General features: G+C 32.5%; 1 protein-coding gene across 4 annotated transcripts; it reads left to right on the forward strand.

Annotated features, from left to right (window-relative positions):
• The first annotated feature begins 1,240 nt into the window (after positions 1 to 1,240).
• Positions 1,241 to 15,652, forward strand: LOC18425793 (BTB/POZ domain-containing protein POB1). Of its 4 annotated transcripts, XR_016045260.1 has the most exons (7): positions 1,241 to 1,674; positions 7,906 to 7,956; positions 10,480 to 10,580; positions 10,664 to 10,718; positions 11,229 to 11,502; positions 14,141 to 14,225; positions 14,660 to 14,748. XR_016045260.1 is itself a non-coding variant. In XM_088852795.1 (6 exons), the coding sequence occupies exons 1-6, from the start codon at positions 1,458 to 1,460 to the stop codon at positions 15,435 to 15,437; spliced, it is 1,476 nt and encodes a 491-aa protein (XP_088708921.1). In that variant the 5' UTR covers positions 1,241 to 1,457; the 3' UTR covers positions 15,438 to 15,652. The 4 variants fall into 4 exon arrangements, 3 of the variants coding, with proteins under 3 accessions (XP_088708921.1, XP_088708922.1, XP_088708928.1); XM_088852795.1 differs by lacking the exon at positions 14,141 to 14,225 and having other exon boundaries at positions 14,660 to 15,652; XM_088852796.1 differs by lacking the exon at positions 14,141 to 14,225 and having other exon boundaries at positions 1,241 to 1,662; positions 14,660 to 15,652.
• The last annotated feature ends 308 nt before the right edge of the window (positions 15,653 to 15,960 follow it).

Genomic DNA, 15,960 nt, shown 5'->3' on the forward strand with positions numbered 1-15,960 from the left:
AAAATATTCATTTACAAAAATATTAAAATCTTTTAAGATTTTTAAAAGATTTTACAAATCTTTTAAAATTTTACAATTGTAAAATTTTGTCAATACAAGATTTACAAATAAAATCTCTTAAAAATTTTACAATACAATCTTTTAAAATATTTAAAAACAATTAAAAAAATTGTAAAAATTGTAAAAAAATTGCGTTATTTGCATTGCAAAACAGTTTTACAATCTTCAATTTCTGTAGATTATAAAATTTACAATCTTCAATTGAATAAATCAATTGAAAATTGTAAAATTGTCTGTTAATCTACAAAGGATCAATCTTCAATCTATTGAAGATTGAATCTTCACATTTTTTTATAATATTGAATTTTTACATTCTACAAAGGCATAAGAAATAGATTGTAAAGACAATTTTACAATGACAGAAGGTTGATCTTCACAATCTATGTTTTCATCTAATTTAAATTGATCTTCACAATCTACTTCTTCAATTGTCACAATCTATTTTTTTTTATGAAATACAAAATGTAAATTAACCTAAATCAAGATCAACATTCCATCTAGATTAACAGACACACTTCTTCTCATTCTATTTTTTCTTTGGTGATGGTAAAATTAATGAAACAATTTTACCTTATATGAATTACCATCGCGCCTTACTTTGATTATATAAGGTTGACACCTCATACAAACTGTACCATTTAGACATATAAAGATAGAAAAAGATTTATATTCTAGAAAGATTTATCTTCTAGAAAGATATGCAGTACAATGAATCCGCTTTCTGAATCCAAAACGTAAAACCCAAAAAGATGCTTTCCAAATAAGAAAGAAAATGATGTGCAATGAATTAAGAAAAATAGTGAGTCAGTTACGGAAAACACCTAAAGAGGGGAGAAAGGGGAGGGGGGGAGGTTAAAACGGGGAGTGGTCCCTAAAACAGTGCCATGAACCCATAAAAAACCAACACGAGAAAACTCTGCACGCTCAAGAAATTGGTCCGAAACCCCAAATATACAGATTTCTTATCACTAGGTTCTTCCTCCATTTTTAACCAAAAGATTTAAATCCACTCTAACAATAGGTTTGCCCAAATTTTTTTGAGAATCTTCACTAAAAGTAGCTGTACCTCTAATTCTGGCCAAATTTGACAGACATATTTTCTAACAATAGCGACACGCAATCTTGGAGAGAAAGTTTCCTATATATAAATTTGGATTTTGCATGCCTTTGCTTCAGAGTCTTAGTGTAAAGTGTCAACTACTGAGTACTGTGTAACAGTAAAATTAAGGTTTCGGGTTCTTTAGCCTCTTCATATTACAGAGAAAATTGGGTTCTCAGCTTCTTAGCAACTGAGTATATACGAAAATTAGGGTTTTTGATTCATTGAGGAAACTTGGGTTTTGTTTAGTGAAGAATCATATTGAATCAGCGATATTTTTTGGAATTATAAGCAGAAAATGAAAGAAATGATATTGAAGCAGTACGCCTCAATGGATTCTAAGCATCCTAGTTCGCCAGATTTTTCCTTTGCTTTCAATGACAGCAACTTTTCTGATAGGATCTTGAGGATTGAGATAATGGCAGAGCCGCCGGATAAAGAATCTGACAGTGAGGATTGCAATACCGTTGCCGAATGGGCCAAGAAACGGAAACGCTACTGGGGTGAGAACAGTGGTACGCTGTTTGCTTTCTTGTTCACTCCACGTTTATATTTCTTCTCAGTTTGTTCTTTTCTCTATCTCTGCATTTTACATCTCAATTATCGATATTTCACCCCACCAATCTATTTTTTAAAATATAGTAATGCATGTATCTAATTAGTTTATTAACTTTTCTATGGTTTTGTAGTTACATTTTAATTTTTAGACTATGAATTTTTCATGGATGATTTCACCTTGTTTCTTTCTATTTATATTTCTCTAATGGTTTCTCTTTTTGTGAATTGGTGTCTGGCCCCCGTAAAATGCTATCAAACTTTCATGGTAAATGGTTGAAATAAGGATTGGAAATTTATAAGGAATAGGGATAAGGTTGTTCATGTTGGTGGCCATGAGTTCCACAGATTTCAGAATGGACAGAGGATGCGTGGACACTAGGGTCCACATTTACCTTACCATCATTGAAATGAACCATGAATGTGTGGCACGCCCATGGCATTCTTCTAGATATTGCGTAGGATAACATAACACGTGTGCATGGCACGGATGCTATATGTAGCACACGCATGGCACGTGTACCATGGGCGCATGGCTTCGAGAAATTGTGCGGGATGACACACACAAATCAAGAAATGACTAGATGATTTATTAGGGTGGGATTGCATCTAGGTACACTGCATAGTTTGTCCATATTCTTAGACGTTTGGAGCCGTGTATACATCGGCACTGTCAAATTTAAATTAGAATGCTGCAAATTAGGCCTTATTTGGAATGTGATGTTAATTAAAATATAATAAGCACACATAAATGAGTCGAGGCAGCATAAGTCATTTCATGGGAATTTTTGTAAATCCTTATACATATGGGATAATCTACAATTCACAAGTGCAGCCCTTCAAATTATAAAGGTTAATATTATAGTGAATTGTAAATGGTGGATTTACTAAATATGAGATGTCTTTTTTTTAAAAAAAAGGTACTTTTTGTGATATCTTGTTCATTAAGTAAGGGTATTTTTATAAATATCACTAAAAGATGAAGGGTAATTTTGTCATTTTTATAAGAAGTAAAGTTAAATTCTTACTAAAAAATAAGGATCTCTACAAATAAAGTTTTAGGACATTAATTTCAATAATATCATTGTACTTTTGTGAAAATTTTCAAGTTTCTCTTAGTTAATAATTAAGTTACGTATTAAAATTATTTTTGAAACAAGAAGTAATTACTTTTTCAATAAATACATTAATTATAACTAATTCTAACATTAGTTTTCGTATTTTAACTCTAGACAAACCTTATATATATATATATATATATATATATATATATATAGGGAAAAGATCCTGTCAGCTATAGGCTAATAGCTACAGTGTTATCAATAGCCCAGATTCAATCTGCGTCGATCTGACGGTCATGATTTCATTTCGTGTTTGAATTTTCATTTTATTTCTACAAATCCAAATCACTTGAAATTTGAAGCGTTTATTCTTAAAAAATATAAGAATCTAATAAAAATATATAAATTGTTTTTGTAAAATATAACTTGACTAAAATACCTCCGAAATTTTTTGAGGTTATTTTTGCCAATTTATATTTTTTAATGTTTTTTTTATATTTTGATTAGGTGTGACTTGATGAGGAGAAAGAACGCCTAAAATTTCAAATGATTTGAATTTGTAGAAAAAAAATTAAAATTAAAATTAAAATACAAAATAAGATTGTAACTGTCAGATCAGCCCAGATTGAATCTGGGCCATTGGCTGACACTGTAGCAGTCAGCCCGTGGGATGACAGAATCCACTCCTATATATATATATATATATATATATATATATACACACACACACACAGAAAAAACTAACAAACACTTTGGAACTATAATGAATAAGTTTTGTTGGGCTATACCACTTGGTGATGTATACCCTTAAAGTCCTCAACATTTTTTGACACTTAGATACCCTTATCGTATAGTGTAGTAGTTTTTTTTCTAGAGGTATTTTAAGTAATTAGTCAATAGTGAAGTAAAAATTCTTAATAGAAACAAAAGAATTTAACAATGACATCACCGACATGGTGTGTGACATCGCACATTATTTGTCTTTTAACTACTAATAGAATACCACTATTTTCTTATAGAAATATCTATTCTACCATTCTAAATGACAAAAAATGCCCCTACTTGAAAAATTTTATATTATAATTCAAGGGTATTTAAGTGTCAAAAACAGGTTGAGGACTTTAAATGTATACACCACCACGTAGTATACGTTAACAAAACCCATAGTAATATAGGATGAATCCTAGCCGTTAGATCTTCATCGCGTAATTCAAAATACATATCACTATCTGATTTTTTTTAAAAAATAGGATCGCGATGAAATTATGGGCATGTGTATTAAAAAATAGGTCGTACAAGAAAAATAGAAAATAAAGATTTTTGAAAATATAAAGTTGAATAAAATATCCCTGAAAGACAGTGGGGATAATTTGTTCATTGTAAATTCTTGAAAGTATTTTTTTTTTATATGGTGTGCAATAACGTTAGGTATATACACCCAACATTTCATCTTAATCTGATTTATAGAAAAAAGATTAAAATAAAAATAGTGATATGTATTTTGAACCACTCGATGAAGATCTGACAGTTGGGAACACTACGCAATGCCTATAGGCGAAAATGAACAGTGATTTCGCCTATGCTCATCACTGTCCAAAGTTCATCCCTCATAGTTGTCTGGAAGTATCAAATCGGAATGATATGAAATTTGGAGCATATGTTCATAAAAAATAAGAGAATCTAATAAAAAAATAAAAATAATAATTCATAAAATATAAATTGATCAAAATACCCCTGAAAATTTACGGGGCTATTTTGGTCAATTTATATTAATGAAATAGGTTTTTCATATTTTTGTTAGTTGCACCTTACTGAGATATACACACACTCCAAATTTTAGATCATTCTAATATATAGAAAAAAAATAAAAAATAAAACACTACCAAACAATTGTGACCGTGCGATAAACTTTGGACGGTGATGAGCATACACGAAATTACTGTTCATTTTCACCTATAGGCGTTGGGAAGACTTTTCCTATATATATATAGTAATTTTAGTATTCACTTATAAGTAAATATTATTTTAGAGAATTAGAAAAATAAAAATACAAAAACATATCATATAAACTTTTTATAATTCTACTTACTACTTGTATTTTGAGGTAATTATTTTTTTAAAGGGTGTGGTTTGTTAAGGTTGCAACCTTAAACAATCAAATGAAGCCGCACCTCCAAATTTGATCATAAATATAATTTTCACATTAAAAATTCTTAAGATGGCTTGTGAATCTATTTTCATATCTAAATATAAGATCTTAAACTCCAAAAATGATACAAATCAAATAGATCTATAAACACTTGAAAATCTTGAAAATGGATGGTCAAGATAATTTGTTGTAAATACTTTATTTTTAGGACTCAACTCAGTTTTTTGTTTTTCTTTTCATATTCATACATCTTGATGTCGAGATGATTGATTAGAGGTTTTTCTAACATCCAAATAACCTTCCATGATAGTTTTTTGAAGTACACGTTAATTCTAGATTTTAAAGTTGCAATCTTATATTAACTTCTTTTTTTAAAAAAAAATACAATTTCAATTGCATTATTTACATATCTAATTTGCATTTACGGTTTGAACATATTCAATTATATCATTCACTAACATAAATAAATTTATTTTTTATTTATATTAGAAAATATATTATGTACTTATAAGTAAGTATTATTTTAAGGGTGCGGTTTGTATAGAGCCTAGGCTCTAAACAATCAAATTAGAGCCTACCTTCAAATAGTGTCAAGAAATGTGGTTTCAATATTGAAAATCTTTGTGATTGTCTTAAAATACATTTTTATATTTATTTATAAAATGCAAAGCTTCAAAAATAGGGTAGATCAACATATCTATAAAACTTAAAATCTTAAAAATTGACGGTCTAAAAATGCATTACAAAATACACTATTTCCAAAACTTGAAAATCCATTTTTTTCTCATGTTCATACATCTTGATGTCGAGATGATCAATTTGAAGATATTTGGGCATCAAAACAACCTCTTCTAGTAAACTTTTTGAGGTAGGTTCAAATTTGATTGTTTATAGCCTTGGCTCTATATAAACTTTTCCCCTTATTTTAAAGGGAAAAGTTTATATAGAGCCAAGGCTCTAAACAATCAAATTTGAGCCAACCTCAAAAATTTCAAAAGAGGTTGATTTGATGCCCAAATATCTTCAAATTGATCAACTCGACGTCAAGATGCATGGATATGAAAAAAAAATAGATTTCAAGTTTTGGAAATGGTGTATTTTGTAACGCATTCTTGAACCGTCAATATTCAAGATTTTCAAGTTTTCATATATCTGTCAATCTACCCTATTTTTGAAACTTTAAACTTTATAAATAAATATAAAAATATATTTTAAGGCTTTCACAAAGATTTCCAGTAGTGAAACCACATTTCTCGATACTATTTGAATGTAGGCTCTAATTTGATTGTTTAAAGCCTAGGCTCTATACAAACTGCGTCCTATTTTAAAAATTTGGAAAAACTAAAAGTGCAAAAAAGAAAAACAAATAATGATTTGTTTATATAGTTTATATTTTTTCTAATTAATTTTTTATTTTTAAAATCATTTATTTTTAAATAATATTAGCAAACAAAGTATTAGTAAATATTATTCTCTAAAATTAAAAAATATAAAAAATATGTCACATGATATATTATTAAATATCTTGTAATAATTAGATATATATTAAATTAAAAAAAATAATATTCTTGGTATACATGTCAAAAAAAAAAAATCAAAGTCATATATATGAAATCTAAGTACCATTGAGATGATAATATTATGATCATAGTTCAATTACAAATATATTATAAGCATTAGAAATTAAGAAAAGGAGGCCAGGTCAAGCCCAATAGGGCTGGCTTTGGCACAAGCCTTGGCCCAGCCTTGGCACAACCCTTGGGCCACTTTTCCTGATCCAGAACCTAGGTTTTTAGGGGTGAGCTGACCAGGCCGGGCCTACCCACCCGACCCATTGTCACCCCTAATATCAATGTCCAAAAATATTAAATAGGTAAAAAAAACACTCCATGAGAGAGAGTAACTTAATAAAGGTGCATACACACATGCATATTACATATAGGTTTATCTGTAGTTAAGATCCCCTTAAAATGCAAAGGACTGTAGGATAAATTTTTATAGGTGGCTTTATTTAAATTTCATTAATTTTTGCTAAAAGTATGTTTTTATTAAGTTGCTTAATCATTAAGTTGGAACACATTTGAAATATTTGTACTAGAACAATTATATTTTTGAAGTTACTACCACCAAACTTTACAAATATAAATACCCTTGACTTTTATTTGAAAATTTCAACCACACACGTGCCCTTACTCAATGAGCAAGTTACCCACAATTTTTTTTAGAAACCATGTATTTAGTAAAGGTCTAGTTTGCATGAGGTTGCAACTTTAATCCATTAAAGTAAAGGGCACTTTAAATTTTATCATAAGATATAATTTCAGTATAAAAAACTCTTAGAAGGGCCGGAGTATCTATTTACATCTTTAAACTTCAAAAATTGTTCAAATCAGGTAGATCTATAAACATACGAAAATCTTGAAAATGGATAGTCCAGATAATGTCTTGCAAGATGCACTATCTTTTGGATTCGAAATATTTTTTATTTCATATTTATATATCTCGATTTCAAGATGATCAATTAGAAGTTTTCAACATCAAAACAATATTTTTCAAATGGATTTTTAAGGTGCACATTAATTATACATATTAAGGTTACAATCTTGTATAAACTTTTTCTTTTAGCAAATCTAACTTTCAATTCTAATGTTAATCTTTGAATTTGAAGGGTTGCCATATACACACAACTTATTCTAGTGTTATACATACAAAGAGTTGAATTCCATTGGGCCACTGGAGATGGGGAAAAGCAAGTTTTTAGGGTCTTACTCCCACTCACAATATTTAGGGTTTTATGTACACTCAATATATCACAAATAAACACTCCACATCAGTTACTTATTGTGTATAAATCAGCAATACTATCTACTTGTATGCCATTAAATAGGACCATAAGATGCAACTTACTGTTTTTCATTGAGCTCTCTTTACTCTCCAGCGATAGATAACTCCTCTTTAATGACATGTTTTTTTTTATACAGGTTACTTTCTCTCTATTGGAAGCTCCTCTACTCAAAATTCAATAACAGGAGGTATTTGCAGCTATATATATATATTTTTTTTATTTGAAGATTTCAGCCTCTTCGACTAAAGTGCGAAGAATGTGATAATGCTCTCTACACTGGTTATCTCATAGTATTAAAAAAAAAAATTTTAAATGTTTAAAATATTGCATCTTGTAACAAGTTATTTGGACGGTCTATTTTTAAGATTAATAAATACTTATAAATCTGCTTGATTAGTACTTTATTTGGAAATTTTATAATTAAAGTTAAATATAGATTTTCAAATCATTGTAAGATTTATGACACTAGAACTACATTTTTTTGGCAAAAATGTAAAAGTGCGCCGTACTCATCATACTATTACAAATATAATTAATGCACATTTATACATCCCCATGTAGTATAGTTTGTTTTCTCACCACAAGCCACATCCACTGACAATTTTTTTTTTAATGTTAATTTGAAATCATGGTAAGAACGAAAGTCTAGACTGCCACCCTAATCGTCAAGGTCGGGAATCCATTTTCTTCCCTTATCAACATCACCCTTCTCAATTGCCAAAATCCCTCTCTTCCTTTTTGTCTATCCCTCCACTCTATTGTCCCTGTCTTTCTAGAAGGGGAGGATGACAAAGATTCTAGTAAGGGATCTCCTCCTATAACTTCAGAAGAAGATTAATGAGAGAGAGGAAATGGAATGCTTGAGAGATCCCAATGGATGGGATAGTTGAGTGACCAAAAAGAAAGGGTTGAAATGCCCTGTCTCACCTTTGACTTAGAACTTAAATTTTTTGACTTAAATATTTCAAATTTTTATTATAAAAAAAGTTTTTATAAGATTGTAACCTTAAGATGTAGGATTAAGGTGCACATAAAAAAATTCCATTATAAAAGGTTGTTTTGATGTTGGAAAGCCCTCTAATAGACCATCTCGACATCGAGATGTATGAATATAAAAAGAAAAAAACATGTGGAGTCCTAAATCAGTGTATCTTGCAACACATTATGTGGACCATCCATTTTCAAGATTTTCAAGTGCTAATAGGTTGACTTGATTTGTACTATTTTTAAGAGTTGAGATTTTATAATTAGAAGTGAAAATAGATTCTCAAGTCATCCTAAGAATTCTTATACTCAAGCTAGCGAGCTGACCTCTAACTCTCCCACCCAAAAGAATGATGGGCAATATCTATATGTAGTCAAGGCAATTGTTCTTTGATTTCACCTTTGTGTTAGTTGTGTGATCTTTTGCATTATTTGCACACGACACCTTCCAAAGCTCGCAATTCTCTTCTCTCCACCTCCAATTTTGTTGCCTTTTGTCTGGGTATTTCACCACTCTAGCAATATATACTGTTGCATCTTCTGTTGTCTTCGTTCACTCCTGTTATTGCACCAACATGAAATGTTGGGGTCTTTCTGATCTTGGTTTCACATCACATGGTGCCTTTCAGTAGTATCTTCATTACATTGCAATAAGTTTTCTTCCGCATTAGTAACACTATGGATCGACCAGCATCGATATATAGCTTACCAAGAGCAGGTTGGTTTTAAGGAATGTTGACAAGAATGCATACTTTCTCACCACTCTTGGCCTTCCACAGGACTGAAATCAGCATTAATACCTGAACATGTACTTCCAGTCAATGTTATATTGGAAAATCATTTGAGAGTAGCACCCACCATATTTATCAGCAAGCTCTTTAACTATCTTGCTTGTTCTAGCTAGAAACACCATTTTTCTGATGGCCGTAAAGCAGTTCTCAACCTTCTTGCCACATTTTCGAGGATTTGGTCTGATTCTTGCTCGGAATGTTACATAAATAAATTGTCCATCCAATGCTTAACCCTTAGAAGAATAGGACTATGCCAAGTGGTGGTAATGTAACTGCATACTCTGTTGGGGATCAACCACTGGTGGATAGAAGGAAATGACAATTGTAAATTTACCACTGAAGAGAAACTTCATATTACTATCTGTTGTTCTCATCTTTGAGCCATACCTCCAATATGGATCCTCCTTTCACAGAGGTCCTTTATATTCTATAACAGCCATATTAAATTTCAAGCCTTCTGCTTTGAAAAAATGGAAATAACGATCTCATAAGGAGAAGTCTTTATATTGATGATTTTTTTTTTTTTTTTTTGTTCCACTTTATATTATAAATTGGGAAAAAATTCTTATAAACATCCAACAGGTTTTGAATTTACTGCAATAGTTTTGAAGAGCCACTCTTTGCCGGATTTAAATCTTCAAGTCTATTTTCCAATGGCCCATTAACTGAACTTCTAGAAAACACTCTTTGAATTTCAGATTACCTAGTAAAATTTAACCTTTTTTATGGAAATCTCAAATAATACATAGTTTAATCGAAAACGTGATTTTTATGGGCTACAAATAGAATACTTACTGATTTTGTTGAAAATATAATATTTCTTTTCTTCTTCTTCGTCTATCTTTTTTTTTCTTTCTTTTTTTTTTTTAATGAATTTTATTGCCATTCCTTTCCTGAATCATCATTTTTCACTCCTTATTTTTTCATGGTTGAAGATGAAGCAGCACACAACAATGATTCTCATACTGTTACAAAAATTAAATTGTTGCACATCACATCTGCCCTTTTGGCTGCTAAAAGCCCTTTCTTTTACAAGGTAAGATAAAACTATACTTCTCATTTTGTTTATTCACTTTTAATTGAGGGATAAAACCATCAACACTTGACCTGTGTTTGCAGTGTTTCCAAAAAGAATCAGAAAAGAGAGAAGCGACAATACGAATCAGCGAAACAGGTAAGCTCAATAAAAGTCAAGAGATCCTTTTGAGAAAGAATTATCAATCACACCTCAGAATTATCAAAGGGAGTTGTATATTTCAACTTTTGTCTTTTAATTATTAGAAAGAAGCTCACCAGTAGCATTAAACTTTTAGGAATTGGAAATGGGTGGTTGTTATTGATATTTTCCTGTATCTATTTGGGATGAAATTTTGTACCTGTTTAGAAATTTGATTTACTGTCTAGGATAACTAAAAGGATTAATAAGGATTTGGACAAATGTTAAAAGGTAAAAAATGGTGGGAAAAATATACTACTTGTTTGGTTTGTGCTGTTTTGGGTTGTTCCTAATTCATTCCTCTGTCCATCTGGCTATGTTAATTCATGAAATCTGATAATTTATATGGCAAAATATAATTGAGATGTGAATGTTAATAGTAATTGTGGACATCTTTTATTGTCTTTGAAAGCCAGTGGAGCAAAACTAAACCAACATTAAACCCAAGATTCTTTGTATTTGGAACAGAGGAAATTCCCTTCATGGATATGCTGAATTTTGTGTACAGTGGGATGCTATCAGCTACCACTAGTCCAGCATTGCTCGATGTGCTGGTAACTGCTGACAGGTTTGAGGTATCATCTTGCGTGCAACATTGCTGCATGTTACTACGTAATCTTCCAATGACACCAGAATGTGCCTTAGCATACCTTGAGATTCCTTTCAAAACAACCAATGCAATCAAATATCTTATAGATGCAGCTAAGCAATCTCTTGCAAGATGTTACAAGCAGTTTACACAGTAAGATTTCTCTCGTTCATTAAATTCATTCATCCTTAACTGGCTATGGCATTAGTTACGTAATTATTGGGATCCATAGTCATCGGTTGTAAAATGAGTTCCAAACTATCTTGCATGTCTCCTGAAAATACTAATATACTGAGAAGATATCTGAGAACATTCATATATATATATATATATTTATTTATTTATTTATTATTTACAAAATCTTGAATAGTTCCTGAGATTTTCAAACTAAGTTGTTTTTTTTAGTATGTCCCATTATATGTTTCTCGTAGGCATACTTTGCAAATCTTTGTACATCATACTAAATCCTAGATCCCAATTTTGTACTCAGGTTTAAACTTTGAATTAGTCTATGCTACAATTTGTTGCAATAATTATGATTAACTGGGTGAGACAACAATTATTGTGGAGATTGTGTGTTAGGTAGCACTATATCAATCATTACTCTGGTCGTAGCTAAAAATTAAAAATCATGTTGGGTTTTGGGTCCTCATAGCCAAGTACCAGGGTACTACCTTAGCTGCCAGACAGCCAGTGAGTATTATTCTTGGCGAAAATGGATTGGTCTTAAGAGTGTGGTGAGAACTGTAAACACCTTAATAGCTGCCAAATGCAAGAGAACATGGGGTTCAAATTTAGCATGGAACTTGTACTCTTTTATCAAAATGAGTATATAAGCACAAGGCTAGAACTTCAAAAATATGAAGACAATGTTCGAATGGGGCTTAGAACTCAAAATTTGTTAAAGCATATAACTTGACCTTATGATTCAACAAATGGACCTAGGGGACTGAGATGCTCCCACTGTATTCAAGACATTAAAGGCCCTTGCCTTGCATTTTCTGAGATGCCATAGAATCTTGATGTGTATACCTCCATGATACAACTAGTTCCAGTGAATCATTATAAAAATTTCTCTCAACCACATGCTCAAAGAAGCCTCTTGAGAACATAGTAGCCACCTTGATTTGCCTTCCAGATTGGTTTAGGTTAGGACTCCGAATGAACTAAAATAGATCCTCTCTAGGTGATTTTACTAGAGAAAGTAGTCTCCCTCTATCTCTGTCACACTCTGTGAAGATAGGGAGTCCGTGTCAGTATATGAATTTTATTTGTTATTATTATTATTATTGAAGATTACATTGAGCTATAGTTTTTACATTGTGTGGACCTAACCTACCCATCATGCCCCTAAAATAAATGTAAGAATAATTCTTAAAAATAAAATGACCACAATACCCTGAAAATTGCAGAGATATTTTGGTCTTTTTTGGTAACCATTTTTTATATTTTATTGGATATGTGATGGCCTAGACGCCTATAACCTAAAATTTGAGCTCAATCCAATCTGTGAAAAAAGTTAAATTGATAGCTTCACACAGTGCTGACCATCCAAATTCGATCAAATGGTTGAGAGCCCAACGGCTTGTATTCAATTTTGACAGATTGGATGAGCAGCATGTATAGTCCTAGACTCAGGCACACATACTTTTACAACTTGCTTGGAATAGGATATATAATTGCATTCTTAGGATTTTCATAACTTTGGGTTAGAGGTTCCATTGGAACAAATTGAGATTATATTTCTAGTAAGAGTTGTTGTACTTTCATAGCTGGAGTAAATAGGATAAACAAGTTGCTCACTATGACTAGATCTATTGTGTGCTCCCTATAATGACCAAATTATGACCTTTTCCTTTATAATCGATATTATGATGACCAAATAAATATATATCAAGCTTATGACTAAATAATCCAATGCATAAAAGCAATAGTTGTTCCAAGATGAGGGTGTAATCAAACCTGGACATGCCTAACTGGAGGAGAAACTCATTCCGAGTCTGACAGAGTGTTCATTAGATCCGGAATTTTGGATCCGTAATTTCACGCAGGGTTCACTGGATCCAGTTGAGTATGGATTCACTGAATGCCTGCTTTGGTTTCATTGTGTTAAATTCAAGGAAAAATGTGATGACAAGAACTATTACTTAGTTTTTGTGTTCACCTTATAATGATCCTATTAATTAATTGATGCTATTAACTCAATGTTATTAGTTGCTTAACTCAACGTTATTAGGTTCCCAGACATTGGTGACCAAATCCTCTTTATTCCATGGCCTGCATAAAGGAGAAAATGATTCACATAAATATTTCAAATTCTGAATACCCATAAGAAATTAGACATACAAATAAGAAAAATTTAACTATTTCCCTCTTGTACAAAGGCTGCATATGCTATTGAAGATTTGGAGAGGTTCCTTGATGAATTTATCCAAGCAAAGTAGCATTCTACTACTCCTTTTCCTTGACAGATGTGCTGGTGCATATGTGAAGCATATATTTTTCTTCTATGCTTCTTTTCATGTTGCTTGTATAGAGAGTGAACAAGTGCATTGGATTTTACATGAGATTCATTCCATGGATCTTATTAATTCCATTAGAGTTCTAGATGTCAATTTCCACCTCCCCTTTCGTTAATTGTGTTCGAGATGTTGATTTCTCACTTCCAATTCAATTTGCAGTTTTATTCCACAAGATGCCGCATGATTTTTTGCCTTCTTTTCGATTGTGTGACCAATATATTGAGAAACAATTATGTAATGAGGTTTATAAATCCATTGTATTGTGTCAGTTTACCTGGATGATTGAATCCAAGCAATTTGCTTTTCAAACCTTGTGGTTAAAAGAGTTGTGGCGGAGGAAATTGAGGGATCCAGGTCGGTTTGCTTCCTTCATGGCTGGAAGAACCATATGCTCAAGGCTCACCTGCATGACAATGGCCTTTCTCTCTCTCTCTCTATCTATCTATCTCATTTTCATTAGTATAAGAAATTCTACTTCAATCTGTATGTGGAACATCGAAAAGGTAAGGGTGGTAAAATAGCCATCTACCTCCAAAGCACTAAATCAAAAACTTCCACTCCATGCGAGGTATAAATTTCTTAAGTTTTTGAGATGAGGTTCTATACAAAAAAATCGTAAGATAAAACAATATATTTTGATCATGTTTCTCCTTTGACATACGTGGATTTGCTTACTTTCAAAGAACTTTCTATTTCGTGAAGAATGACACAAGATCTGGGTAGTTTGCTTAATGTATATTTGATCTTCATGGAAATCTCCTCTCCATTTGTCTTGTTTGCACGTGTAGTTCTCAAAAGGAGAAGGTGATGACGTTGCCTTTGGTGGGGATGGAGGCAGTTCTATCAAGCAATGAGTTGCAGGTGGTGTCAGAGGATGCCGTGTTCGAATTCCTTCTCAAATGGGCGCGTGCCAAGTACCCGGACCTCGAAGAGCGGCGCAAGGTCCTGAGCATGCGCATTGCCCGCCTCATCCGCTTCCCATACATGACAACCCCCAAGCTCAGGGAGGTGCTGATATGCAATGACTTAGACGACAACATTGCCTCAAAGTTGGTTCTGGACGCACTCTTATTCAAGTCAGAGACCCCATACCACCAACACAGATATGTACACGGGCGTGCCTACACTTCTCGTCCTGTGAAGGTGATAGAGTTGGAGCCGCCCCAGTGTGTTGTGTTCTTAAACCTGAGCCGGGCTGAGTGTCAGGCCCTCTATCCAGAGGGACACGTAGAGTCGCAAGTTTTTCATTTAAGGGGAACTGGTTTCTATCTCTCTGCCAAATGCAGCTTGGATGAGCAAAACTCCCGAGGCTTCGCGCTTTTCTTAGGGATGGTGAAGAGCGGTTCTGTCAATGTTGCGGTTGACTTCAAGTTTAGCGCATGGTCGAAGGAGGCATGGGATTATGTGAACAAGGGAAAGGCCACACACACCTTCAATGGGGATATGATGTTTGGTTATCGCAACCTCTTTCAGATGCCATGGACAGCATTCTTTGCTGATGACAACCCTTACTTCATGACAGGCATGCTCTATTTGCGTGCTGAGGTCACCATAAGGCCACTATAAGCTTTCATATTTTTCTTCTTCTTTCATGGGTTGACATTGTGTGGATGTTCATATGTAATCTATGGACTGTTGTTGAACTAAGGGGGAGATTTCTCAGAGACATGGCTTTTATTCATAACAAGTTTGCAATAAAGCTCATATACTAAAAAACAACCCAGTTTTGTTAAATCTGAGTAGCAGCCCCCTACTTAATCAAATGGATACATTGGGACTTATTTGAGTGGACTATATTTGTTTGAGTTGAATTCTATACTTTGTACTAGTCTAGAACAAGTATTCAGATCCAACATCCACTCACTATTGTCCAAGGATGATCTGTCATGTGTGTTGGGTACTCATATATATGAATATTTTTTTAATGTAATCAGTATTTTTTTGGCACCTATTGCCCTTTGTTTTGTAATACAATTTTTTTTTTTAGTAAGGGCATTGTCATTACTAGGATCGGTAAGATAGATAAATCTATGAGAAACTGCTGACATTTAGCTAGTGGTTAAGAAACAATTATTGCTCCATATGGGGT

Source organism: Amborella trichopoda, chromosome 1, assembly GCF_054954075.1.
Source record: "Amborella trichopoda isolate Santa Cruz 75 chromosome 1, AtrichopodaSantaCruz75HAP2 v2.0, whole genome shotgun sequence".
Classification (NCBI taxonomy): Eukaryota; Viridiplantae; Streptophyta; class Magnoliopsida; order Amborellales; family Amborellaceae; genus Amborella; species Amborella trichopoda.

Excerpts from the sequence above, each read along its gene's own strand:
- LOC18425793 (XM_088852795.1), top strand. The coding sequence starts at position 1,458 with ATGAAAGAAATGATATTGAAGCAGTACGCCTCAATGGATTCTAAGCAT. Across the intron at positions 10,581-10,663 it reads AAAGCCCTTTCTTTTACAAG|TGTTTCCAAAAAGAATCAGA; the intron begins GTAAGATAAAAC and ends CTGTGTTTGCAG. Across the intron at positions 11,503-14,659 it reads TGTTACAAGCAGTTTACACA|TTCTCAAAAGGAGAAGGTGA; the intron begins GTAAGATTTCTC and ends TTGCACGTGTAG.